This window comes from Strigops habroptila, unplaced genomic scaffold (assembly GCF_004027225.2).
Source record: "Strigops habroptila isolate Jane unplaced genomic scaffold, bStrHab1.2.pri NW_022045628.1_ctg1, whole genome shotgun sequence".
Taxonomy (NCBI): domain Eukaryota; kingdom Metazoa; phylum Chordata; class Aves; order Psittaciformes; family Psittacidae; genus Strigops; species Strigops habroptila.
Genome location: NW_022651105.1, coordinates 19,132 through 43,743, shown reverse-complemented (window position 1 = coordinate 43,743; position 24,612 = coordinate 19,132). Strand labels below are relative to the sequence as shown.

At 56.9% G+C, this 24,612-nt stretch overlaps 3 protein-coding genes across 5 annotated transcripts; 2 read left to right on the top strand and 1 right to left on the bottom strand.

The window, feature by feature from the left end:
* Positions 1-470: 470 nt before the first annotated feature.
* Positions 471-16,617, top strand: ARHGAP35 (Rho GTPase activating protein 35). Its single transcript, XM_030474985.1, has 8 exons — positions 471-591; positions 1,769-1,839; positions 5,611-9,495; positions 11,961-12,105; positions 12,653-12,730; positions 13,458-13,589; positions 13,834-13,939; positions 14,457-16,617. Exons 3-8 carry the CDS (start codon positions 5,800-5,802, stop codon positions 14,809-14,811), a joined length of 4,512 nt encoding a protein of 1,503 aa, XP_030330845.1. The 5' UTR covers positions 471-591; positions 1,769-1,839; positions 5,611-5,799; the 3' UTR covers positions 14,812-16,617.
* A 1,604-nt stretch (positions 16,618-18,221) lies between these two features.
* TBCB (tubulin folding cofactor B) lies at positions 18,222-22,066 on the bottom strand. Its single transcript, XM_030474994.1, has 6 exons — positions 21,546-22,066; positions 21,324-21,467; positions 19,872-19,968; positions 19,566-19,757; positions 18,834-18,906; positions 18,222-18,738 (listed from the first exon to the last, which is right to left on the bottom strand). Exons 1-6 carry the CDS (start codon positions 21,672-21,674, stop codon positions 18,621-18,623), a joined length of 753 nt encoding a protein of 250 aa, XP_030330854.1. The 5' UTR covers positions 21,675-22,066; the 3' UTR covers positions 18,222-18,620.
* Positions 21,757-24,417, top strand: POLR2I (RNA polymerase II subunit I). 3 transcript variants are annotated; one of them, XM_030474997.1, is made up of 6 exons: positions 21,757-22,170; positions 22,865-22,919; positions 23,069-23,142; positions 23,552-23,626; positions 24,076-24,127; positions 24,222-24,417. In XM_030474997.1, the coding sequence occupies exons 1-6, from the start codon at positions 22,097-22,099 to the stop codon at positions 24,282-24,284; spliced, it is 393 nt and encodes a 130-aa protein (XP_030330857.1). In that variant the 5' UTR covers positions 21,757-22,096; the 3' UTR covers positions 24,285-24,417. The 3 variants fall into 3 exon arrangements, with proteins under 3 accessions (XP_030330857.1, XP_030330859.1, XP_030330860.1); XM_030474999.1 differs by having other exon boundaries at positions 21,817-22,170; positions 23,069-23,200; XM_030475000.2 differs by lacking the exon at positions 23,552-23,626 and having other exon boundaries at positions 21,871-22,170.
* The last annotated feature ends 195 nt before the right edge of the window (positions 24,418-24,612 follow it).

Here is a 24,612-nt window from a genome sequence, read left to right as displayed (position 1 = left end):
GGGCATCACGGGAGTTGTAGTTCTGGTCCCCGCATGTGGACACATTACCCAGAGGGCTTTGCGCTGAGCGCGGAGCATCACGGGAGCTGTAGTTCTGGGGCGCCTCCGTCTGTGGACACATTACCCAGAGGGCTTTGCGTTGAGCGCGGAGCATGACGGGAGTTGTAGTCCCCCCTTCTGCTCTCACTTCCCCCTCACCTAGCGGTAACCGAGGCCGCCGTGCAGGCCTCACAACCGGGCTCCGTTCGCACAGGAGCGGGGGGTCGCCGCCGTTAAGCCGCGGGAGGGGTGGGGTAATCCCGGTGGCAACCGGAAGGTTAACGGGGTTTGAGGCCTCACCCCATCATCCCGAGCCGGGTCGCGGTGCGCATGCGCAGTGCGCGGCGAGCGCCCCCTTGCGCACGGGAGGAGGCGGAGGGGAAGGGAGGGGGGAAAGCAGGAGGAGGAGGAGGAGGAGGAGGGAGGGGGGAGGAAGGCGCCGCCGCCGCCGCCATTACAAGGCCGAGCCCGCCCCGCCGCCGCCCCCCGCCGCCGCCCCGAGGGGGGACATGGCGCTGCCGCCGCCCGCAGCCCCCGGCCCGACCCGCCACGGTAAGAGCGGCCCCGCGCGTCCATCCCGCACCCCCCCCCCGCACACAACATACACCGCGACCCCCCCCCGGCTGGGAACAATGGGACCGCCCCACCCCCGCCAGCCGCCGTCCCGCCGGGCCGGCCCACAGCCCCCCGCGGGGGGAGCCGGGAGGGGACACCGGGAGAGCACGGCGGGGGGGGGCCGCCTGCGAGCAATAAGGAGGGGGGAGCCCCCCCATGAAGGGGGGGGGGGCGCGTTGGGGCTAAGGGAGGCCTCAAGGCCCCCCAAGTTATGGGGCAGGATGGGTGACACCCCCTCCTTAAAGGCTCAATGCCCCCCCCCCCAGCAATGGGGTGGAGGGAGGATCCCCCCCCCCCTCTTTGGGGGGCAAATGGAGTCGCCCCAGCATTGGGAAGGGGCTTTAAGGACCCCCCTTATGGGGGGGGTTGTACCACGTGGGGGGGGGTAAGGGAGACGCGCCCCCCCCCCCAATTCCATCCCTTTCCCTCTTGTCCCATCCCATTCCCAATCATTCCCTTTCCATCCCATATGGCAGCACCCCAAAACCGCCCCCCCCAAAGATGGGGTTCAACCAGAGCCCCCCCCCCCACTATTAAACCCCACTTTTGATCCAGGGATAAAGTACTGGGATAACGGGAATGGTGTTGGTTGGGATGGGAAGCTTCACATAAGGGTTTAATGGGAATGGGGGGGTTTAATGGGAATGGGGTGGGTTTAATGGGAATGTTGGGGTTTAATGGGAATGGGGGGTGTTAATGGGAATGTTGGGGTTTAATGGGAATGTTGAGGTTTAATGGGAATGTTGGGGTTTAATGGGAATGTTGGGGTTTAATGGGAATGGGGGGGTGCTAATGGGAATGTTGGGGTTTAATGGGAATGTTGAGGTTTAATGGGAATGGGGGGGTGTTAATGGGAATGGGGTGGGTTTAATGGGAATGGGGGGTGTTAATGGGAATGTTGGGGTTTAATTGGAATGGGAGGGTGTTAATGGGAATGTTGGGGTTTAATGGGAATGGGGGGGTGTTAATGGGAATGTTGGGGTTTAATGGGAATGTTGAGGTTTAATGGGAATGGAGGGGTGTTAATGGGAATGTTGGGGTTTAATGGGAATGGGGGGGTTAATGCCTTGCTACTGGTGTTAATTGGGCTCTGGTCTGGTTCTGATCCCATCAGGAGCTGCTGAATCCCTCCGAGCCACCGGGAATTGGTGCTTGAATCCAGGGAGCTAAAGGCCGGACGCGCTGGTGATGTCACTTGAATAGCTGCCATTCCATGATCCCTGCTCCCATCCCGCTTTTTGGGGGGGGGGGATTGGATAAACTCGTGGATTTGACTATAAAATCCCCCCTCAAGGTGGTGCCAAAGGCTCCGGCATTCCCGCTGCATTCCATCCCCATTCCCAAGGTGGGGAAGCTCAATAAGGGCCACACGCTCCATCCTGGGGTTGGGAATCTAGAGTCAAATCCTTTTTTCCTGCTTTTTAGCCCATCCATTCCCAGCTCCATTCCCAAATGCTGGAATTTCCCCCTTTCCCACCTCCCCAACCGGTTGCTGTGATTCCAAGTGGCAGCAAGTGGCCCATGTTGGGAATTTTCCTTGCTTGGATGGTCACATATTGACTTATCCCAACTCAGGGAATGGGATTTAGGGAGCAGCACATCCCAAATGTCCACGCTGCAGCTTTTCCTTCCTACTTCTTTAATCCCTTTGGATTTTCCCCTCCTTCCCCAACTACCCTCAAGTCCTTCCCGGTGTCTCCAGATGGGTTTTCCCTCCATCCTCATGGCATTCCCCATCCCAAGGGATTGGGAAATGGTAGCTTTGGGAATGTCCTTTTGGGAAGCTCATCCTCTCCTGAACATCTCCAGGAGATCCATGTTGTTCCATAGGGCTTGACCGGGATCATTCCCCCCTTATCCCAAACCACGGTGGGATTTGGTGGTGCTGCTGGATGGGGAATATCCAATGGGATTGTAAAACCCTTTGGGAAGATCCAAGATCCATCCCTATGGCCCCATCTTCCCACCCCACCAGTGAGCTCCGGGGCAACACAAGGGCAATGGGGACCCCTCACATTGGGGTGAATTGGCTTGGAATAGGGGTTGGAGCTGGGAATTCCTCTTGTTGTTCCTCAAAGAAGTCCTATTCCTTGGGATCGCTAGTGGGAATTGGGTGGGAAAAGGGATTTTGGGGGGGTTGTCATGAAAGGGGGTGGTCGGGGCCGTGCTAAAGGCATCTTCAAGCCTTGGTTGATGGGCAGCAGCTCCGGGTTGACCCGCTGGGGCCTCAGGCTGCTCCTTGCTCTGTTCCTGAGGGATCTCAAGGACTTTGGCCTCATCCGCGGTGACTCACGGGGACGTTGCTCCCGGGTTCTTCCTCCTCTAAAGGAGCTTGAAGGTTCCTTGAACTCTCTGGTGCCTTCTCCGTGGGGTTGGATGGGTCCATCCCTGCTGTGGAGATGGTCTTGGCTGGGTTTTGATCTGCTCGGGTTGGATGGTGGATGCTGCTTGGTGGTGGTAACACACTGGGAAGGGCTTTGGTTGGTCCATAATGGAGATACCTGTAGGTAGACATTGCCCATGGTCAACATCTCAATGGAGACCTGCCCATAGACATTGCCCATGGTCAACGTCTCAATGGAGACCTGCCCATAGACATTGCCCATGGTCAACATCTCAATGGAGACCTGCCCATAGACATTGCTCATGGACAACGTCTCAATGGAGACCTGCCCATAGACATTGCGCATGGTCAATATCTCAGTGGAGACCTGCCCATAGACGTTGCCCATGGTCAATATCTCAATGGAGACCTGCCCATAGACATTGCCCATGGTCCATGGCTGGAAGAGGAGACGTTGGCCAACAGGACCCTGCTGGAGCAGGTCCAGAGGAGGCCACGGAGCTGCTCCAAGGGCTGGAGCCCCTCTGCTATGGACCAGGCTTGAGGGATCTGGGCTTGTCCAGCCTGGAGAAGAGCTGGAGACCTTCCTGCAGCCTTTCCATGCTGGAAACCTGGAGAGAGGCTTTGGCCAGGCTCTGCAGGGACAGGACAAGGGGCAAGAGCTTCCAACTGAGCCAGGGGAGGGGTGGCTTGGCCATAGGGAAGAGCTGTTGGCCCATGAGGGTGGTGGGACACTGGGATGGGTTGGATGGAGAAGGTTTGGCTGCTCCATCACCATCAAGGCCAGGTTGGAGCAACCCTATGGAAGGTGTCCCCATTGGAAGTGGATGATCTCCAGCTCCTTCCCAACCCAAAGCGTTCCATGATTCCATGGTGTGGGTTGTGCTGCCTGGTGGTTGAAGGTCCTTCCAACCCAAAGCACAGGGAAGAACTTCCCAAGATCCCATCCAGCTCTTCCCTCTTCCAGTTGGGAGCTGCTTCTCCTCATCCCATCCCTCCATCCCATGTCCAAAGCCCCTCTTGTAGCTCCTTTAGGCTCTGGAAGCTGCTCCAGGGTCTCCCTGGACCTTCTCCATAGTAGAGCTGCTCCAAACCCTCTCTATGATGGAATTCCAAGTGGGAATGCCGCTTCTGCGGGTGCTTTAGCCCCTGGCAGTGGGTTGAAGAGGAAGAGGAGCCCATTGAGCTCAGGATTGTGGGATCCCGGGATAACCAGCCCCAAACTGGGATTGTGGGATCACCAGCACCAGTTTTGGGATCCAGCATCACTGGTGGCTCTGCCCGTTCCCAGTTTCCTGGTGGAAAAGCCCTTTTGGGCTTTGGCTCCTCTTTGGAAGCGAAATTCCCTCCCTCCGAGCTGGGAATTGCGGGTCCCTTCCTGGTTTTCGTGGCGTAAATGAGTAACTCCTGACTCAGGGATTTAGGGAGAAACCGAAAGTGAAGCCGATTGGACACGGCTCTTCCCTTCCCATATCCCATTGGACTTTGATTCCTTCGCCTGAGCCAAGTGGGAATGAAGCTGGAGCGGGATCCCCTTATCCCGGTGCCAGCACGTGCGGAAATCCAGAGTGGGAAAAGGCTGGAAAACTTCCCGGCTCTTTAAGGCTCATTTGAAAGGAATGAAGCTGATCCATAGGGATGATCCTCAGGAATTCCATAGGCTGCACCAAGACGGCGTTTGGACCATGATCCCTGTTGGTTTGGTATCCCGGTCAGTTGGGTTTTGCTGGAGCTGCTTTCCCTGGAATTCCCTTTTGCTCCTGGAATTCTGTGGTGCAATCCTTTTGGCATCCGTGTGCACCAACAGAAGGGGAAAAGTGGCCAAACCCCCTGAATTTCACCAGATTTATTGGGAATTCCATCGGAATTCCCTCCTTTGCTCCAAGGATTAACGTGGGAAGGGGTGCAGGATCCTCTTGTTGGACACTTGGAATGTTGTTGCCTTCTGCTCTCATGGTTTTGGGCTTGGGAATCAGCAGCTCCACATCTCAGGGGGCTTTTAGCTTGTGCAGAACATTGGGAATGGGGTCTGAGATCCGTTGGGAATGGGGTCTGAGATCCATTGGGAATGGCTGGGGAGATGCTTTGTTGTGCCGTGGCATTTGAGTGCTTTGGACCAAAAATGACCCATTTGGGGGACTTCCTGCTGGTGGGACATGGTGGGAAGGTGTTCATCCGGGTGGGAATGTGGCCATCCTGCGGCTTCCCGCTTCCAGGCTCTGACCTGCTTCATCTAAGCCCTCTCCACTGAACCCATTCCAATGTCCCACCACGCTCAGACTTCCTTAGCAGGCAAAGGGAAGTTGGGACGGTTCCTTTGACCCCCTTTCCTTCCAGTTGGGAATGCCGGCGAAGCCACCCCACTTCCCTATGGATCCCTTTGGCTCTCCCCTCTGCTGCTGACCCGTTGTGCTGCTCCCAGGGGCAGGAGGTGCAGACCAGGCCCTTCTTCCACCTCCCCAACATGAGCAGCTTGTGGTGGGACGTCGCGGTCGGACGCCGTGGTCGGAGCAGCCGGGATCTCCTCGGGGCTGGGGGTTGGCTGGAGGTGGAAGGGCAGAACCGGGGTGGTTCGGGCGCCTCCAAGTGATGGTGCTTCCTCTTTCTTCTAGGGGAGAACCTCGGCTGCTCAACCACGAGGCCCACCCCAAAGTGAAGCCGCTGGTCGCCGCGGGATGAGGAGGTGGAATCCCGTCGCCGCCGTGCCCTGCCTGGCTTGAGAAGTGTCCTCCCCACGCGCTCCTCCGGCCGCAGCAGCGAATCCTCTCGGAAGCAGGCGACTGGGACAGGATGTGTGGACGATGATGATGGCCAGAAAGCAAGATGTTCGCATTCCCACCTACAACATTAGCGTGGTGGGATTATCCGGCACGGAGAAGGAGAAGGGACAGTGTGGCATTGGGAAGTCCTGTCTTTGCAACCGCTTCGTGCGGCCCAGCGCTGACGAATTCCATCTGGATCACACTTCAGTCCTCAGCACCAGTGACTTTGGAGGACGGGTGGTCAACAATGACCATTTCCTCTACTGGGGGGAAGTTGGGAGGTCCCTGGAGGACTGTGGGGAGTGTAAGATGCACGTGGTGGAGCAGACAGAGTTCATCGATGACCAGACCTTCCAGCCCCACCGCAGCACGGCCCTGCAGCCCTACATCAAGCGAGCTGCTGCCACCAAGCTGGCCTCAGCGGAGAAGCTCATGTACTTTTGCACTGATCAACTTGGCTTGGAGCAGGACTTTGAGCAGAAGCAGATGCCGGATGGGAAGCTGCTGGTGGATGGCTTTCTCCTCTGCGTGGATGTTAGCAGAGGGATGAACAGGAACTTTGACGAGCAGCTCAAATTCATCTCCAATCTCTACAACCAGTTGGCAAAGACGAAGAAGCCCATCGTGGTGGTGCTCACCAAGTGCGACGAAGGGGTGGAGCGGTACATTAGGGATGCCCATACTTTTGCCTTAAGCAAGAAGAGCCTCCAAGTGGTGGAGACCTCGGCTAGATCCAATGTGAACATTGACTTGGCTTTCAGCACCTTGGTGCAGCTCATCGATAAGAGCAGAGGGAAGACCAAGATCATCCCTTACTTTGAAGCTTTGAAACAGCAAAGCCAACAGATCGCTGCTGCTAAGGACAAGTACGAGTGGTTGGTCAGTCGGATCGTGAAGAACCACAATGAGACATGGACCAACGTGAGCTTCAAGATGCAATCCTCCCCGGAATACCAGGATTACGTGTACCTGGAAGGGACCCAGAAGGCCAAGAAGCTCTTCCTGCAGCACGTGCATCGCCTCAAGCAGGAGCACATCGAGCGGCGGCGGAAGATGTATCTCGCCGTGCTTCCTCAAGCCTTCGAGGCCCTCATCCCAGACCTGGACGAACTGGATCATCTGAGCTGTGTGAAAGTGGAGAAGCTCTTGGAGACGAAGGTGGATTTCCTCAAGTGGTTCGTTGTGTTGGAGGAGACGCCGTGGGATGCCACGAGCCACATCGACAACATGGAGAATGAGCGGATCCCCTTCGACCTGATGGAGACCCAACCTGCCAAGCAGCTCTATGAAGCTCACTTGGAAAAGCTGAGGAACGAGAGGAAAAGGGCAGAAATGAGAAGAGCTTTCAAGGAGAACCTGGAGACTTCCCCCTTCATCACCCCCGGGAAGCCCTGGGAGGAAGCTCGTAGCTTCATCATGAATGAGGACTTCTACCTGTGGCTGGAGGAGTCCATTTACATGGACATCTACAGCAAGCACCAAAAGCAGATCATCGAGAAGGCCAAGGAGGAGTTCCAGGAGCTGCTCCTGGAGTACTCGGAGCTCTTCTACGAACTGGAGCTCGATGCTAAACCCAGCAAGGAGAAGATGGGCGTCATTCAGGACGTGCTGGGTGAGGAGCAGAGGTTCAAAGCCCTGCAGAAGCTGCAGGCCGAGCGCGACGCCCTCATCCTGAAGCACATCCACTTCGTGTACCACCCAACCAAGGAGACCTGTCCCAGCTGCCCTGTTTGTGTGGACTCCAAGATCGAGCAGCTCATCAGCTCCCGCTTCATCAGGCCTTCGGAGCGCAACCAGAAGAACCTGCTCTCGGAGTCCACCATCGACAGGATCAACCTGGTCATCCTGGGCAAGGACGGCTTGGCCCGAGAGTTGGCCAACGAGATCCGGGCGCTCTGCACCAACGATGACAAGTACGTGATCGAGGGCAAGATGTACGAGTTGTCCTTGAGGCCCATTGAGGGCAACGTCAGGCTCCCCGTCAACTCCTTCCAGACCCCGACCTTCCAGCCCCACGGTTGTCTTTGCCTTTACAACTCCAAGGAGTCCTTGTCCTACGTGGTGGAAAGCATCGAGAAGAGCCGCGAGTCGACCATGGGTAGGAGGGACAATCACTTGGTTCACCTTCCCCTCACCCTCATCCTGGTGAACAAGAGGGGGGACACCAGTGGGGAGACGCTGCAGAGCTTGATCCAGCAAGGCCAGCAGATCGCCAGCAAGCTCCAGTGTGTCTTCCTGGACCCTGCCTCTGCTGGCATCGGCTACGGGCGGAACATCAACGAGAAGCAGATCAGCCAAGTTCTGAAGGGCTTGTTGGACTCCAAACGCAACTTGAACCTCGTCAGCTCCACCTCCAGCATCAAAGACCTGGTAGATGTTGACCTTCGGATCGTCATGTGCTTGATGTGTGGAGATCCCTTCAACACAGATGACATCCTCTTACCCATCCTGCAGTCCCAGACCTACCGCCCTTCGCAGTGTGGAAGCAGCAGCTCCGTCCTCCTCGAGTTGTCCATCGGGCCTCACAAGAGGCGTGTGGAGCTCTCCCTCCTCTCCTACCATTCCTCCTTCAGCATAAGGAAGAGCCGCCTGGTCCATGGCTACATTGTCTTCTACTCGGCCAAGCGCAAGGCGTCCTTGGCCATGCTCCGTGCCTTCCTCTGCGAGGTGCAGGACATCATCCCCATCCAGGTCGTGGCGCTCACCGACGGCTCCATAGACATCCTGGACAACGACTTGAGCAGGGAGCAGCTCACCGAAGGGGAGGAGATCGCCCAGGAGATCGATGGCAAGTTCACCACCATTCCTTGCAGCCAACCCCAGCACAAGCTGGAGATCTTCCACTCCTTCTTTAAAGACGTGGTGGAGAAGAAGACCATCATTGAAGCCACCCACATGTACGACAACGTGGCCGAAGCCTGCAGCACAACGGAGGAGGTCTTCAACTCGCCCCGAGCAGGTTCCCCTGTCTGCAACTCCAACCTGCAGGACTCGGAGGAGGACGTGGAGCCTCCTACTTACAGCCCCTTCAGAGAGGACATGTCCATGCCCACCTTGGCCAAAGACCACTCGAAGCTCTCCATGGAGCTGGAGGGGAACGATGGCTTGTCTTTCATATCGGTCATGAGCACTTTTGAGAGCAAGCTCAACAACAAAGTACCTCCTCCAGTGAAACCAAAGCCCCCCGTGCATTTTGACATTACCAAGGGGGACCTGTCCTACTTGGAGCAAGGCCACCGGGATGGGCAGAGGAAATCCATGTCTTCTACTAGCTGGTTGCCCACCGATTGCTTTGATCCTTCTGACTACGCGGAGCCCATGGACGCCGTGGTGAAACCTCGCAATGAAGAGGAGAACATCTACTCGGTGCCTCATGACAGCACCCAAGGGAAGATCATCACCATCAGGAACATCAACAAGACCCAGTCCAACGGCAGCGGCAACGGCTCCGACAGCGAGATGGACACCAGCTCCTTGGAGAGGGGTCGCAAGGTGTCCGTGGTGGGCAAACCAGTGTTGTACAGGACCCGCTGCTCCAGGCTGGGCAGGTTTGCAAGCTACAGGACCAGCTTCAGCGTTGGGAGCGATGACGAGCTTGGACCCATCAGGAAGAAGGAGGAGGACCAGACTTCCCAAGGCTATAAAGGGGATAATGCTGTTATTCCCTATGAAACGGCCGACGGAGAAGATCCAAGGAGGAGGAACATCTTGCGGAGCTTGAGGAGGACGACGAAGGTAGGTTGCTGTGGGATTGGAAGGGTCGAGGTTGGGCTGGGGAGGTTGAGGGATGTGGACGGGCTGGATCCATGGGCTTGGTGCCAATGGGATGAGGTTGTTGCTTGGACAACCCCATGGAACATGGTTTAGTGGTGGACTTGGCAGTGCTTGGGCAAGGGTTGGACTCGATGATCTTCAAGGGCTTTCCAACCTGGTTGATCCTATGAGTCTGTGTAGTGACCTGTGTGAGGGTGGAAGCTCCTTCTGTCGTGTTCATGGTGTGAAGAACACCGTGAAGAACATGGTGTGTTCTTCATGTATTCACTGATTCAATCACCTCCAACATGAAAGTTCAGCTCTGACCACTTCATCTTCACGATATACTTCTGAGGAAGTTGGTTCCATGCTCAGAAGCGATGACTTTTGAAGGACAATCTATCCTGTGGGTGCTCTGGGACATGGTCTCCATCTGCTCCTTAACATGGATGAATGTAGTAAAGTCATAGTAAAGCCACTGTTACCTTCAAGTCACTTAAAGAAAAGGGTGAAGCTGGATGTGTCCAACCAGAGCAGATGCTGGTAGGTTGAGGACACATCTAAGTTGTAAGCTCTTGCTGTTCTTAGGTGGCATCTCGCAAGGTTCTTGTCTAGGGAGGAGCGATGCTCCTCAGGGATCACTGGTGGGTTCAACATGGACAATGGGATGGAGCAGCCTCAGCAAGTGTGTGATGACACCGAGCTGTGGGGTGGGAGGGACGGGATCCCGAGGGACCTGGAGAGGTGGGACCATGAGAACTTCACAGAGCTCAAGCAGGGCAAGGGCGAGGGTTGGGAGAGACCTTCAAAGAGCCGGAGGAAGGGACGTGTTCTACTAAAGCAGGGTGCTCCAAGCCCCAGCCATGGGTCACAGAAGGGTTTGGGTCCTTCCAAGAGCAACCACTGGGATAAGCCATAAACCACTGGGATAAGCCACAAACCATTGGGATAAGCAACAAACCATTGGGATAAGCCACAAACCATTGGGATAAGCCATAAACCATTGGGATAAGCAACAAACCATTGGGATAAGCCACAAACCATTGGGATAAGCCACAAACCATTGGGATAAGCAACAAACCATTGGGATAAGCCATAAACCATTGGGATAAGCCATAAACCATTGGGATAAGCCATAAACCATTGGGATAAGCAATAAACCACTGGGATAAGCAATAAACCACTGGGATAAGCCATAAACCATTGGGATAAGCCACAAACCATTGGGATGAGCAACAAACCATTGGGATAAGCCGCAAACCGTTGGGATAAGCCACAAACCATTGGGATAAGCCACAAACCATTGGGATAAGCCATAAACCATTGGGATAAGCCACAAACCATTGGGATAAGCCACAAACCATTGGGATAAGCCATAAACCATTGGGATAAGCCACAAACCATTGGGATAAGCCATAAACCATTGGGATAAGCCACAAACCATTGGGATAAGCCATAAACCATTGGGATAAGCCATAAACCATTGGGATAAGCAATAAACCACTGGGATAAGCAATAAACCACTGGGATAAGCCATAAACCATTGGGATAAGCCACAAACCATTGGGATGAGCAACAAACCATTGGGATAAGCCACAAACCATTGGGATAAGCCATAAACCGTTGGGATAAACCACAAACCATTGGGATAAGCAACAAACCATTGGGATAAGCCACAAACCATTGGGATAAGCCATAAACCATTGGGATAAGCAACAAACCATTGGCATAAGCCACAAACCATTGGCATAAGCCACAAACCATTGGGATAAGCAACAAACCATTGGGATAAGCCACAAACCATTGGGATAAGCCATAAACCGTTGGGATAAGCCATAAACCGTTGGGATAAGCCACAAACCATTGGGATAAGCCATAAACCATTGGGATAAGCCATAAACCATTGGGATAAGCCACAAACCATTGGGATAAGCAATAAACCACTGGGATAAGCAATAAACCACTGGGATAAGCCATAAACCATTGGGATAAGCCACAAACCATTGGGATGAGCAACAAACCATTGGGATAAGCCACAAACCGTTGGGATAAGCCACAAACCATTGGGATAAGCAACAAACCATTGGGATAAGCCATAAACCATTGGGATAAGCCACAAACCACTGGGATAAGCCACAAACCACTGGGATAAGCAACAAACCATTGGGATAAGCCATAAACCATTGGGATAAGCCACAAACCATTGGGATAAGCCATAAACCATTGGGATAAGCAACAAACCATTGGGATAAGCCACAAACCATTGGGATAAGCCATAAACCATTGGGATAAGCCACAAACCATTGGGATAAGGAACAAACCATTGGGATAAGCAGTAAATGGCTGGATAAACTGGCCCATTGTCCTCCATGGGTCTCGGAGGGACCAGGCTCATGGGATAAAGGGGCCCTTTGGGATATTGGCTTTCACTTCCCTTTGTCCCATAGAAACCCAAGCCCAAACCTCGGCCATCCATCACGAAGACCACGTGGGAGAGCACCTACTTTGGGGTGCCCTTGACCAGCGTGGTGACAGCAGAGAAACCCATCCCCATCTTCATCGAGAGGTGCATCGAGTACATCGAAGCCACAGGTAAGAGAAGATGCTCGTGGAGCTTCTGCCCCAGGAAGGAGGAGCTTTAAGGTCCATTGGTGGGAGCTGGAGGAGCTTTAAGGTCCATTGGTTGGAGCTGGAGGAGCTTTAAGGTCCATTGGTGGGAGCTGGAGGAGCTTTAAGGTCCATTTGTTGGAGCTGGGGGAGCTTTAAGGTCCCTTGGTTGGAGCTGGAGGAGCTTTAAGGTCCATTGGTGGGAGCTGGAGGAGCTTTAAGGTCCATTTGTTGGAGCTGGAGGAGCTTTAAGGTCCCTTGGTTGGAGCTGGAGGAGCTTTAAGGTCCCTTGGTTGGAGCTGGAGGAGCTTTAAGGTCCATTTGTTGGAGCTGGGGGAGCTTTAAGGTCCCTTGGTTGGAGCTGGAGGAGCTTTAAGGTTGGGTTTGAGGTATCAACACTTCCCGGTTTGAGGAGCACATGGGATCTATGGAATATGGAGCCTGTAACAAAGGGATTTAAGGTGGTTTTGTCCCCAAATCCCACCTCTCTGTGTGTGTCCCCCATTGTCCTGACCCTCTGCTCCCTCCCCAGGGCTCAGCACCGAAGGGATCTACCGGGTGAGTGGGAACAAGTCGGAGATGGAGAGTCTCCAGAGGCAGTTTGACCAGGGTAAGCTCCTGGAATTCCCTGTCCCAACCCCTTTGGGTCCTGGGATTCCTCATCCCAACCCCTTTGTGTCCTGGGATTCCTCCTTCCTCTCCCAAGCCCTTTGTGTCCTGGGATTCCTCCTTCCCAACCCCTTTGTGTCCTGGGATTCCTCCTTCCCATCCCAACCCCTTTGGGTCCTGGGATTCCTCCTTCCCATCCCAACCCCTTTGGGTCCTGGGATTCCTTCTTCCCATCCCAACCCCTTTGTGTCCTGGGATTCCTCATCCCAACCCCTTTGTGTCCTGGGATTCTCCTTCCCATCCCAACCCCTTTGTGTCCTGGGATTCCTCATCCCAACCCCTTTGTGTCCTGGGATTCTCCTTCCCATCCCAACCCCTTTGTGTCCTGGGATTCCTCCTTCCTATCCCAAGCCCTTTGTGTCCTGGGATTCCTCCTTCCCATCCTAAAACCCCTGGGGGGTTTTAGCCATTTCCTGTATTTTTCCATGGCTTTTCTCCATTTCCCTTGCTTTTCCATGGATTTTACCCATTCCCAGGCCTTTTCCATGCCTCTTACCCATATTCCTTCCCCTCCTTCCCCCCCTCATTCCCTTCCTTGTGGGCATCAGGGCTCAGCCCCATTCCACACCACCTCCAGCCTCAGTTTTCCACCTTCCCGCCCCTCTTGGCTCTTGGGGAATGGCAATTCCAGCCTCTGGGATATAACCCGGAGCCTCTTCCCTTTGCAGACCACGGGCTGGACCTGGCTGAGAAGGATTTCACCGTCAACACCGTGGCTGGAGCCATGAAGAGCTTCTTCTCGGAGCTGCCCGAGCCTTTGGTCCCCTATTCCATGCAGGTTGAGCTGGTGGAAGCCCACAGTGAGTCCACCCTATTCCCAACCCCATTCCCATTCCATGGCCCATATCCTGATCATTCCCAGCTCCTTAATTCCAGACCATAAAAGCCCCTTCATTCCTCCTGGAAGCAATGGGGATGGTGCTGCTTTTCCACTTGGGAAAAACTGATGTTCTCCTCAAGCTGGTGGCTCCCAAATCCCTCTCTAAGAGGAGGAATCCCATGGGAAGATGCTGCCCTTCCTGACTTCACATTCCCTCCTGGCAGAGATCAATGACCGGGAGCAGAAGCTCCACGCGCTGAAGGAAGTGCTGAGGAAATTCCCTAAGGAAAACTATGAGGTCTTCAAATACGTCATCGGCCACTTGAACAAGTAGGTATCGGGGTGTCCGGGCTGCAGGAAGAACTTTGGGATACCCCAAAAAGCAGGATTGGGGAAGGGGGAGTGTCGAGGTGATGGGGATCCCGCTTGGCTCATGGAATGGGTTGGAAAAGACCTGGAGATCATTCAGCTCCAACGGGGACCCCTTCCATAGGGCAGGGTGCTGGGGGAGCAGCCAACCCATCCCAATGTCCCACCAACCCATCACAATGTCCCAATGTCGTGCTGAAGATCCTCCTCAGATCCCATCCACCTCTTCCAGCTGGAAGCTGTTCCTCCTCATCCCATCCCTTGCCCAAGGTCTCCTGTAGGCTCCGAGGGAGCCTTCTGTGGGGCACCCCCAATGTTCTCAGCTTCGCCTTGAGGCCACCAGATGGATCCAAGTGGGACGTCACCAGGAGCATCCCGCTGTCCCGCTCTAAGGCCACCGAAAGGGGCTGCAGCATCCCGGTGGGATGTCATCCTGATGGGATGTCATCCCGTTGTCCCCTCTTGTCCCCCCCCCCAGGGTGAGCCACAACCACCGGGTGAACCTGATGACCAGCGAGAACCTCTCCATCTGCTTCTGGCCCACGCTGATGCGCCCGGACTTCAGCACCATGGACGCGCTGACGGCCACCAGGACCTACCAGACAATCATCGAACTCTTCATCCAGCAGTGCCCCTTCTTCTTCTCCAACCGGCCCATCCCGGAGGCTCCCGGCGCCATTCCCGCCTCTCCGTCGGCTCTTCCCGCCGGAGCTCCTCCCTTCCTCCCCCCCGCGCCTCAAGCGTCGCCTCCTCGGACCCCGCCGCCGTCGCCGCAGTCTCCGGTGCAGCCGCTCATCCCAAGCCAGCTCCATACGGAGCAGCACACGCTGTGAGCTCGGAGCTCGGGATACGGAAACGCACCCCCCCAACCACCGTCATCCAACCGGAATAACGACCGATCCCATGGGAAGTTTGGGCTGGAGCACCCGGGGCAGGCGGGGACACAAGCACCGGGTTTGGGCTCGTCCTTTCCTGCTTCTCCATAGACTTGAGCCCATTGGAGCGGCCGGATTTGGGAGCCAGGAGGGGGTTATTCCCTACTTTTCCATCTGGGCAAGGAGTGGATCCAGTGGGATTGAGCCAAGGGGCATCAGACACTTTGGCTGCCCTTGGCCCCGGTGCCACCAAACCCCTTCGTATCCCATGGGACACGGCCGGCGCTGTCGGAAGCTCATCCCAAGTGGCCCAGGGCTCATCCATTGGGATCCGAGGCTCATCCATCGGGATCTGAGGCTCATCCAGCGGGATCTGAGGCTCATCCATCGGGATCTGAGGCTCATCCAGCGGGATCTGAGGCTCGTCCAGCGTGTTCCGTGCAGCCCAAGGCTCATCCGACACGGCCCAACGCATCCCAAGACTCATCCGGAACAATCCAAGGCTCAGCTGATGCATCCCAGGAATCATCCACTGGATCCCAGGACTTCCCAGGACCCCCATTCCCTGCTCCAGGGATTCTGGCATGAAGCACTTACAGAGGCGGGGGGTTGCTCCTGCTGCCCCCACCCCGGTTGGGGCTGGATTTGGGGGGGGATTCCCTTGGGAAAAACCGGTGCCCGGTTGGGATTTGGACCCAACGGGGCAGGAAAGGCGGGATTCGGATGTGGAGAGGACACATGAGATGGGGGGGGGGGGGGGTGTCCTGTGGATCCCATAGGGATTAAGGGGGGGGGGAACCTTGGATTCCTGGATCCTTCCCAGCATCCCAGCAACTGGATTTTCATGGTACCACTGGGAGAGCACGGGGAAGGCTCCCGCCACCCCTCCTGGGTCTCTTCGCACTTTAAGACACCCCAAAACCCACCCCAGGGCTGAAAACACCCCCAAAACACCCCAAAATCACCCCCAAACCACCCAAAATCACCCCAAAACCCCCCTAAATCACCCCAAACCCCCCCCCCCCGCGCAAAGGGCTCCCCCCATCCCACCTCCTCCATCTCCGGCGCTTGGATTTGGGTGGAATTTGGCCCCAAAAGAGGCCAAATCCTTCCAAAATGGGCCAAAAAAGGCAATTTTCACCCCAAAGAGGGATTTTTGCTGCGAAAAAGGAGCTTTTTGGGGTGGTTTTTTGGGGGGAAAAGGGCAAAATCAGGTCAAATTGGAGGCCAAAATGGGGCCAAAAGGCCCTTTTGAACCATTTTGCCCTTTCCTGCTGCTTCCTCCTGATTATTTGGGCTCAAACTCCGGCTTTGGGGGATCTTCCCCCCTCAAATCCCTCAAAATCCCCATTTTTCCCCTTTTCCCCTCAACCCCCCTTTAAATCCACTCCCCCAAAATGCCATTTTTAAGTGATTTCACCCCCAAATCAGCCCAATTTGGGGGCTTTTTGGGGCCTTTTGGGGGCGTTTTGTGCTGGCGAAGGAGCCGCTGAGGGCCTGGGCGGGAGCTGTCGCGACGCTCCCGGCTCTGTCGCGATATCTTAGGGCCTAACACGTCCCCCCTGTAGTTCTTGGTGATAGAAGTTGCCTTTTTCCTGCTTCTTTTCAGGAGGTTTGGAAGCATTTGGGGGGGTTTTCCAGAGCTGAGGCATGTGGTGCATGGCCCAAAGGGGGGGTCCGTGCCCGGGGGGTCCAAAGGGGCCCATTCCCAATGGACATTCCCAAGGGAATAAGGAGGAAGAGAAGAAAAAGCCCCCAAATGAAGCCATTGGGAGTGGTTGGAGTTCATTGGGGGGGGGGGGAGATGGAGCCCAACTGGGAGTGGGTTGGGAATGGGGCTGTGGGAATAGGGGGTGTCAATGGGAATCATGGGGCTGGAATTGGGAGGCAGAAGCTGGGGGCAAACTGGGATCGGCTCATGGGAAACTGGGAGCTGGTTGGGAAGGGGCTTTGGGAAGCGGGAATCACGGGCGTCAATGGGAATCCCGACTGCTCCAGCCCCGTTTCCCTTCTCCCGCAGGAATTGGGGCCCCCTGTGAAGGAACTGGCTCAAACTGGGGCTCTCCCACCTCCTTTATTGCTCCTCAGCCCATTCCCCCCATTCCAACTGGGACCAAAATCCCTCTTTTTAGCCCCAATTTTGCCCCACATACCCCCCCCGGGGGGGGGGGGAATAAATACAAAGGAGCCAAAATTGGGGGGGGTTGGGGTAAAACAGTGTTGGGGGGGGAAGGTAAGTGGGGTTTAAGCCCCCTTTGGGGGGGGTTTTATGCCGATGGGGGGGGTTTAAGACCCATTAGGGAAGGTTTAACCCTCCTGGGACACATTTAACCCCCTGTGGGGCAGGTTTAACCCCCCCCAAGTCAGTTTTAACCCCCCCAACGTTGCTCTTCCCCCCCCATCACTTGTCAGGGAGCTCGTCGGCACGAGCTCCACCTCCAAGCGGCTGATGTAGGGGGCCCCATAGGACACACAGAGGCCGCCCAGGATGAAGAACCCTGAAAGACACAGGAATGGACCCAAAAGGACGTTGGGAATGAGGCTGGGGAGGAGGAATGGGGCCAAATGGGCCCTAAATGGGATTTGGGGGGGGGGTGTTTAATGGGGTTTGGGGGGTTGGTGGCACTATGGGGGTGATGGGGGAGTGATGGAGGGGACTGGGATACTGAGAGGGTGATGGGGATATGGGGGGTGATGGGGCTATGTGGTGTGATGTGGGGTGATGGAGATGATGGGGATATAGGGGATGATGGGGCTATGGGGGGCAATGGGGATATGGGGAGTGATGTGGGGTGATGGGGCTATGGGGGGCGATGTGGGGTGATGGAGATGATGGGGATATAGGGGATGATGAGGCTATGGGGGGCGATGTGGGGTGATGGAGATGATGGGGATATAGGGGATGATGGAGCTATGGGGGGTGATGGAGATGATGGGGATATGGGGAGTGATGTGGGGTGATGGGGCTATGGAGATGATGGGGATATAGGGGATGATGGCGCTATGTGGGGCAATGTGGGGTGACAGAGATGACGGGGATATAGCAGATATGGAGAGTGATGTGGGGTGATGGGGCTATGGGGGGTGATGGAGATGATGGGGATATAGGGGATATGGGGGGTGATGGGGCTATAGGGGGTCCCATCCTCATCCCCACCATAGGCAGCACCGCGGCCGGTGTCGCTCTGGCCGTAGGAGATGACGCCGAGCGCCCATTGGCCACCGCTGCTGCCGTTCAACGCGCTTATTGGTCAGTCGCCGCAGCCCCACCTGCTGTGAGCTGTGATTGGCCGACACGCGGTGCCCCGCCCATTCCGGAAGCGGAAGAAGCGTCCCTATTGGCTACGCAAAAATGGCCAAGAGACGGGTTTTCACCTTAAAACGCCACTTTATGGGCCCGGTACCTGCCGGGGGGAGGGAGGGGGGGGCTGTGGGAAGAGCCAACGCCGACCGTTACCGGGCCCGGCACCGCCCCGCCGCCACTCACCCTTCCCGCGCCTCTCCTTGGCCCCGCCTCCTCTTCCTCAGCGCGCCCGCTGATTGGCTGTCGCAGCGTACGCCACGCCCCTCGGCAGCCAGAGAGGGGCGTGCCCAGCAGGAAGCCACACCCCCGCCCGCAGAGGCGCGCCAAAGCAGGCCACGCCCCTTCCCAGGGAGAGGGGGCGTGGCCAGCGGGGGAAAACCCCGCCAAAAGCGGGGGGGGGTGGCGGGAAACGTGGTTTTGGGGGTGCCGGGGGGGCGGTTCAGGGGCTCCCCCCGGGTCCCCCTCACAGCTCATCCTCGAGGCCATAATCCTCCTCCGGGAAGTCCCCGGGGGTGACGCTCTGGGGCTTGACGAAGGCGCCGTACTTGGGCTGACACTCGAAGTACCGCCGGCTGCCCATGCTGTGACATTGGGGGGGGGAAACGGGGCTTGAGGGGGGGCCCCCTAAAGACACCCCAATAGAAGGGGCGCTGGGGGATGCTGGGGGGGGCCGTACCTGCCGTCGTGCTTGCCCAGGGGCTCGTCATAGCGCACACCCACCCAGTAGCCCGGCTTGAAGTCGGTTTGGCCTGTGGGGATGGGGGGGGGCAGTGGATGGGGGGGTTGGGGACAGTCTTGGGGGGGTTTGGGGACAGCTTGGGGGGATCAGGGCCATCTTGGGGGGGTTTGGGGTCATCTTCAGGCATCTTGGGGGGGTTTGGGGTCATCTTCAGGCATCTTGGGGAGGTCTGGGGGCATCTTGGGGGGGTTTGGGGGCATCTTGGGGGGGATTGGGGCATCCTGGGGGAGTTTGGGGGGGATTGGAGCATCTTGGGGGGGTTTGGGGTCATCTTGGGGGGAGGTTGGGGTCATCCTGGAGGAGTTTGGAGGGATTGGGGCATCTTGGGGGGGTCTGGGGCATTTTGGGGGGCATTGGGGTCATCTTGGGGGGGATTGGGGTCATCTTGGGGGGGGGTTGGGGGGAATTGGGGCATCTTGGGGGGGTTTGGGGTCATCTTGGGGGGGATTTGGGCATCTTGGGAGGGTTTGGAGACAGCTTGGGGGCATCAAGGCCATCTTGGGGGGGTTGGGGGGGAGGATTGGGTCATCTTGGGTGAGTTTGGGGGGGATTGGGGCATCTTGGGGGGGGTTTGGGGGAGACTGGGGCATTTTGGGGGGCTTTTGGTGCCATCTTGGGCCACTTTGGGTGGGGTTTGGGGCCAGCTGGGGACCATGGGGGGCCACATACCCACGTACATGATGGTGCCCCTCCGGCAGGGCTGTCCCGGCACCCGGACCAGGCAGCGGGAGCCGAGCGGCAGCGCGGCCGCCAGCGCCGCCTCCTGGTCCCGCCGCTGCCGCTGCTCCTGCGCCCGGCGCTGCGCGGCCTCCGCGTCGTAGCGGCCCCATTGGCGCTGCCGCAGGAAGCTGCGGAGGGACTCTGGGGGGGGGGGGGGACACGGAGACAAAGGGAGCGGTAAAGGGGGGGCAGCGCATTGGGGACCCCCCCCCGGGGGGGGGGCAGCGCATTGGGGACCCCCCCCCCCGCTGTCACCTGGTCTCTTGTCGTAGTCGCTCTCGGGCATCTCGTACTTCTCCACCTGGGACACGTCCTCGTACTCCCCAATGCGGGCGCCGCTGCGGTCGATCACCTGCGGGGATGCGGGGGGGGGACGCGTTTTGGGGTGAAAAAGGGGGATTTGGGGGGTGTCGAGGCCAGTTTTGGGGTGAGAAAAGGGATTTGGGGGGTGTCGAGGCCAGTTTTGGGGTGAGAAAGGGGGATTTTAGGGGTTTCGAGGCCAGTTTTGGGGTGAGAAAAGAGGATTTTGGTGGTTTCGAGCCCAGTTTTGGGCTGAGAAAGGGGATTTTGGGGGTTTCAAGGCCAGTTTTGGGGTGAGAAGGGGGATTTGGCGGTTTCAAGGCCAGTTTTGGGGTGAGAAGGGGGATTTGGGGGGTTTCAAGGCCATTTTTGGGCTGAGAAAGGGGATTTTGGGGTTCTCAAGGCCAGTTTTGGGGTTTCAAGGCCATTTTTGGGGTGGGAAAAGGGGATTTGGGGGTTTTCAAGGCCAGTTTTGGGGTTTCAAGGCCATTTTTGGGGTGAGAAGTGGGATTTTGGGTGTTTCGAGGCCATTTTTGGGCTGAGAAAGGGGATTTTGGGGGTTTCAACACCAGTTTTGGGGTGAGAATAGGGATTTTGGGGGTTTTGAGGCCATTTTTGAGGTGAGAAGGTGGATTTTTGGGTTTTCAAGGCCAGTTTTGGGGTTTCAAGGCCATTTTTTGGAGTGAGAAAAGGGGATTTTGGGGGTTTCAAGGCCTTTTTGGGGGTGAGAAAGGGGATTTGGGGGGTTTCAAGGCCAGTTTTGGGGTGAGAAAAGAGGATTTTGGGGTTTTCAAGGCCATTTTTGGGGTGAGAAGACGGATTTTGGGTGTTTCAATGCCAGTTTTGGGGTGAGAATCGGGATTTTGGGGGTTTCGACGCCATTTTTGAGGTGAGAAGGGGGATTTGGGGTTTTTCAAGGCCAGTTTTGGGGTTTCAAGGCCATTTTTGGCATAAGAACGGGGATTTGGAGGTTTCAAGGCCATTTTCGGGGTGAGAAGGGGGATTTGGGGGTTTTGAGACCGTTTTTGGGGTGAGAAAAGGGGATTTTTGGTTTCGAGGCCATTTTTGGGGTGAGAAAGGGGGATTTTGGGGGTTTCAAGGTCGTTTTTGGGGTGAGAAGGGAGATTTGGGGGTTTTCAAGGCCATTTTCAGGGTGAGAAGGGGGATTTTGGGTTTTTTTAAGGCCATTTTTGGGGTTTCAAGATCATTTTTGGGGTGATAAAGGGGATTTTGGGGGTTTCCAGCCCATTTTCAGGGTGAGAAGAGGGATTTTGGGGTTTTCAAGGCCATTTTTGGGGTGAGAAGGAGAATTTCGGGAGCTTCAAGGCCATTTTCGGGGTGAGAAGGAGGATTTCGGGGGTTTCAAGGCCATTTTGGGGGTGAGAAGGGGGGTTTTGGGGTACCCACATGCACTCTGCAGCCGTCACACACCGGGTAGGAGCCCAGCAGCGCCTCATCGCAGTCCAGGCGCCCCAGGAGCTCGTCCTCGGCGCTGTAGAGCTCCAGCTCCATGCAGGAGGCCGGGCTGCCCACCACCAGCTCCAGCTTGCACTGCAACGAGGCCGCGGTCAGCGGTGCCGACCAGAGGGGGGGGGTCCCGGTCTTATGGGCCGCGCCAAGCGCCGGTACCTTGAGCTCGGCGACCGTGAGGCCGGTGCTGTAGCGCTTCGGGGCGCGGCGGGCGTTGAGGCTGCTGCTCACCGACAACAACACGGAACCGGAGCCCGGTTCGGCCCCGGGCACCACCGCGGCCTTCATGGTGCGGCCGCCCCGCTGCCGCTGCCGCCGCTTCTGGAATCTTCGGCCCGCCCCCCCCCCGCAGCCAATGGGAGCTGCCCGGCCGCCACGAGTAGCCAATGGGGAGCGAGAGGCACCGCCCACCCGGCGGCGAGCAGCCAATAGACGCGCGATCTGGAGGAGAGGGGCGGGGCAAAGCGGGAGCCGGGGCGCGGTACCGGGGGTACCGATAAGGCGGGGTCCGGGCGCGGTACCGGGGGTACCGGTAACGCGGAGCCCGGGCGCGGTACCGGGGGTACCGGTAACACAGAGCTCGGGCGCGGTACGAGGGGCGCGGTACCTGGGGCGCTATAGAGCCCGATTATCCTGTACCGCTATTGCCGCCGTTCGCGCTCGCCGCCGCGGTGTGTCCCTGCGCGGCCACCGTAGCGGCCGCCGTGCGCATGCGCGGCAGCGCCATGGAGACGGACGGGGCCTACGAGCCGGGCTTCGTCGGGATCCGCTTCTGTCAGGAGTGGTGAGAGACCCCCAGAGATACCTATAGACCCTCATAGACACCTATAGACGCCTATAGACTCCCATAGACACTTACAGGCTCTGCATAGACACCCATAGACACCTATAGGGGCTCATAGACACCTACAGACACCTACAGACTCCTATAGACACTTATAGACACCCGTAAGCAGCTATAGACACGTATAGACACCCATAGACTCGTATAGACGGACACCAATGGACATCTATAGACACCTATAGACCCCTATAGATCCTCCATAGACCCCTGTAGATCCCCATAGACTCTCCATAGACCCCTATAGACCCCCTATAGACCCTGCATAGAGCCCTATAGACACCCATAGACCCCCTATATACACGTTATATACCCCATATGTACATGGCATATACTGTTCTATGCCCCAATATGCTTCATGTATACGTGGTGTATGCTCCCATAGACTCCTTGTATACCACACATTCTTCCCATATACCTCTGATATAGGCCATATACCCATGATATACCCCCATGTACCCCCATATACCCCCTGTATGTTCCTTGTATACATGCTATATACGCTCATCTACCGCCTCATATGCTTCTATGTACTCTCTATATACACCTTATATACTGGCTATATACTCCTATATGCCACTATATACGCTCTCTGTATCTTTATATACCCCCATATACCCCCCCTTTTCCCCCCCAGCAACAACATGCTGTACCCCAAGGAGGACAAGGAGAACCGGATCCTGCTCTATGCCGTGAGTGCCCCCCCCCCCGCTCCCAATGGGATGGAGCCCCCCCCCCCCCGGTTCCCTATAGCCTTGGGGGGGTGCTGAGGGGGTCCTGGGACCAGTCCCAGTGTGATAACGGGGTAACCCCCCCTTTGTGACCCCCCCTTTGCCCCCAGTGCCGCAACTGTGACTATCAGCAGGAGGCCGACAACAGCTGTATCTACGTCAACAAGATCACCCACGAAGTGGAGTAAGTTCGTTAACGAGCTCATTAATTGGGGGCTCATTAATAGGCGCTCATTAATGGGGTGAGCTGAGGAGTGGGGGGAGCTCATTAATAGTGTAGTTAATAAGGGTGTAATGAACGGGGCGTAATGAAGGGGGAGACAATAAAGGAAAAGGAGTGGAGAGCAATTAATGGGGCTAATTAATAGCAGGGAGCAGTTGCAGGGGGATTAATAAGATTAATAATTAATGAGGGTAATTAGGAAAGGGGGAATTGGGGCAGTGAAGAAGTGGGATTGGGGGGGAAGGGAGATAATGAACAGTAACTCAAATGGGGGGGAATTAATATGGGTAATTAATAGTGGGTAGTAATGAGGGGGTGCCTGGTGCTAATTAATGAGCTAATTAATGAGTTGATTGACCCCCCCTTGCAGCGAGCTCACCCAGATCATCGCTGACGTGTCGCAGGACCCCACGTTGCCCCGCACCGAGGACCACCCCTGCCAGAAGTGAGGGGACATCGGCCCCCCCCGGGGGACATGGGGACACCCCCCCACAAAGGGGGATGTTGGGGACCCCCCCATGGCACTCGTGTGACCCCCATCCCCTTATGCCCCCCCATCCCCTGCTGCCCCCCATCCCCTTATGCCCCCCCACCCCTTTTATGCCCCCCCATCCCGTTATGCCCCCCATCCCCTTATGCCCCCCATCCCCTTTCTGCCCCCCCATCCCCTTTCTGCCCCCCCATCCCCTTTCTGCCCCCCCATCCCCTTATGCCCCCCCATCCCCTCTCTGCCCCCCCATCTGCTATATGTCCTCCCATCCTCTTTCTGCCCCCCCACCCCCTTCCTGCCCCCCCACCCCCTTCCTGCCCCCCCACCCCCTTCCTGCCCCCCCATCCCCTTTCTGCCCCCCCCATCCCCTGCATGTCCCCCCCAAACTGTCCCCTCTCCCATAGGTGCGGCCACAAAGAAGCCGTCTTCTTCCAGTCCCACAGCGCCAGAGCCGAGGTGAGGTGCCCCCCCCGACCCCCCCAAACTGTCCCCATGTCCCCCCCCCACTGTCACCCCCTTACCCCCCTATAACCCCCTTGTCCCCCCCCAGGATGCCATGAGGCTCTACTACGTCTGCACCGCGCCCCACTGTGGCCACCGCTGGACCGAGTGACCCCCCGAAACACCCCCATTGGGGCTGTCACCCCAAAACCTCCTGTCCCATCACCCCCCCAACGGGGTGTCCCCCCCCCCCCGAGCACTGGGTGGCATTTTGGTGACAATAATGGTTCTTATGGGCAAAGAAACGTGGTGATTGTGGGGGGGGTGTTGGGGTGTGTGTGGTTGGGGGAGGGTCCCATTGGGGCCCAAATCACATCCCTTTGACTCCAAAATCCCTCTTTTTGACCCCAAAACTGTTTATTGGTGTAGCCAGGTTTAACATGGGCAGAAATGGGCAATTCTGCCCCATTCCAGAGGCCTGGAATGGGACTGGGGTTGGA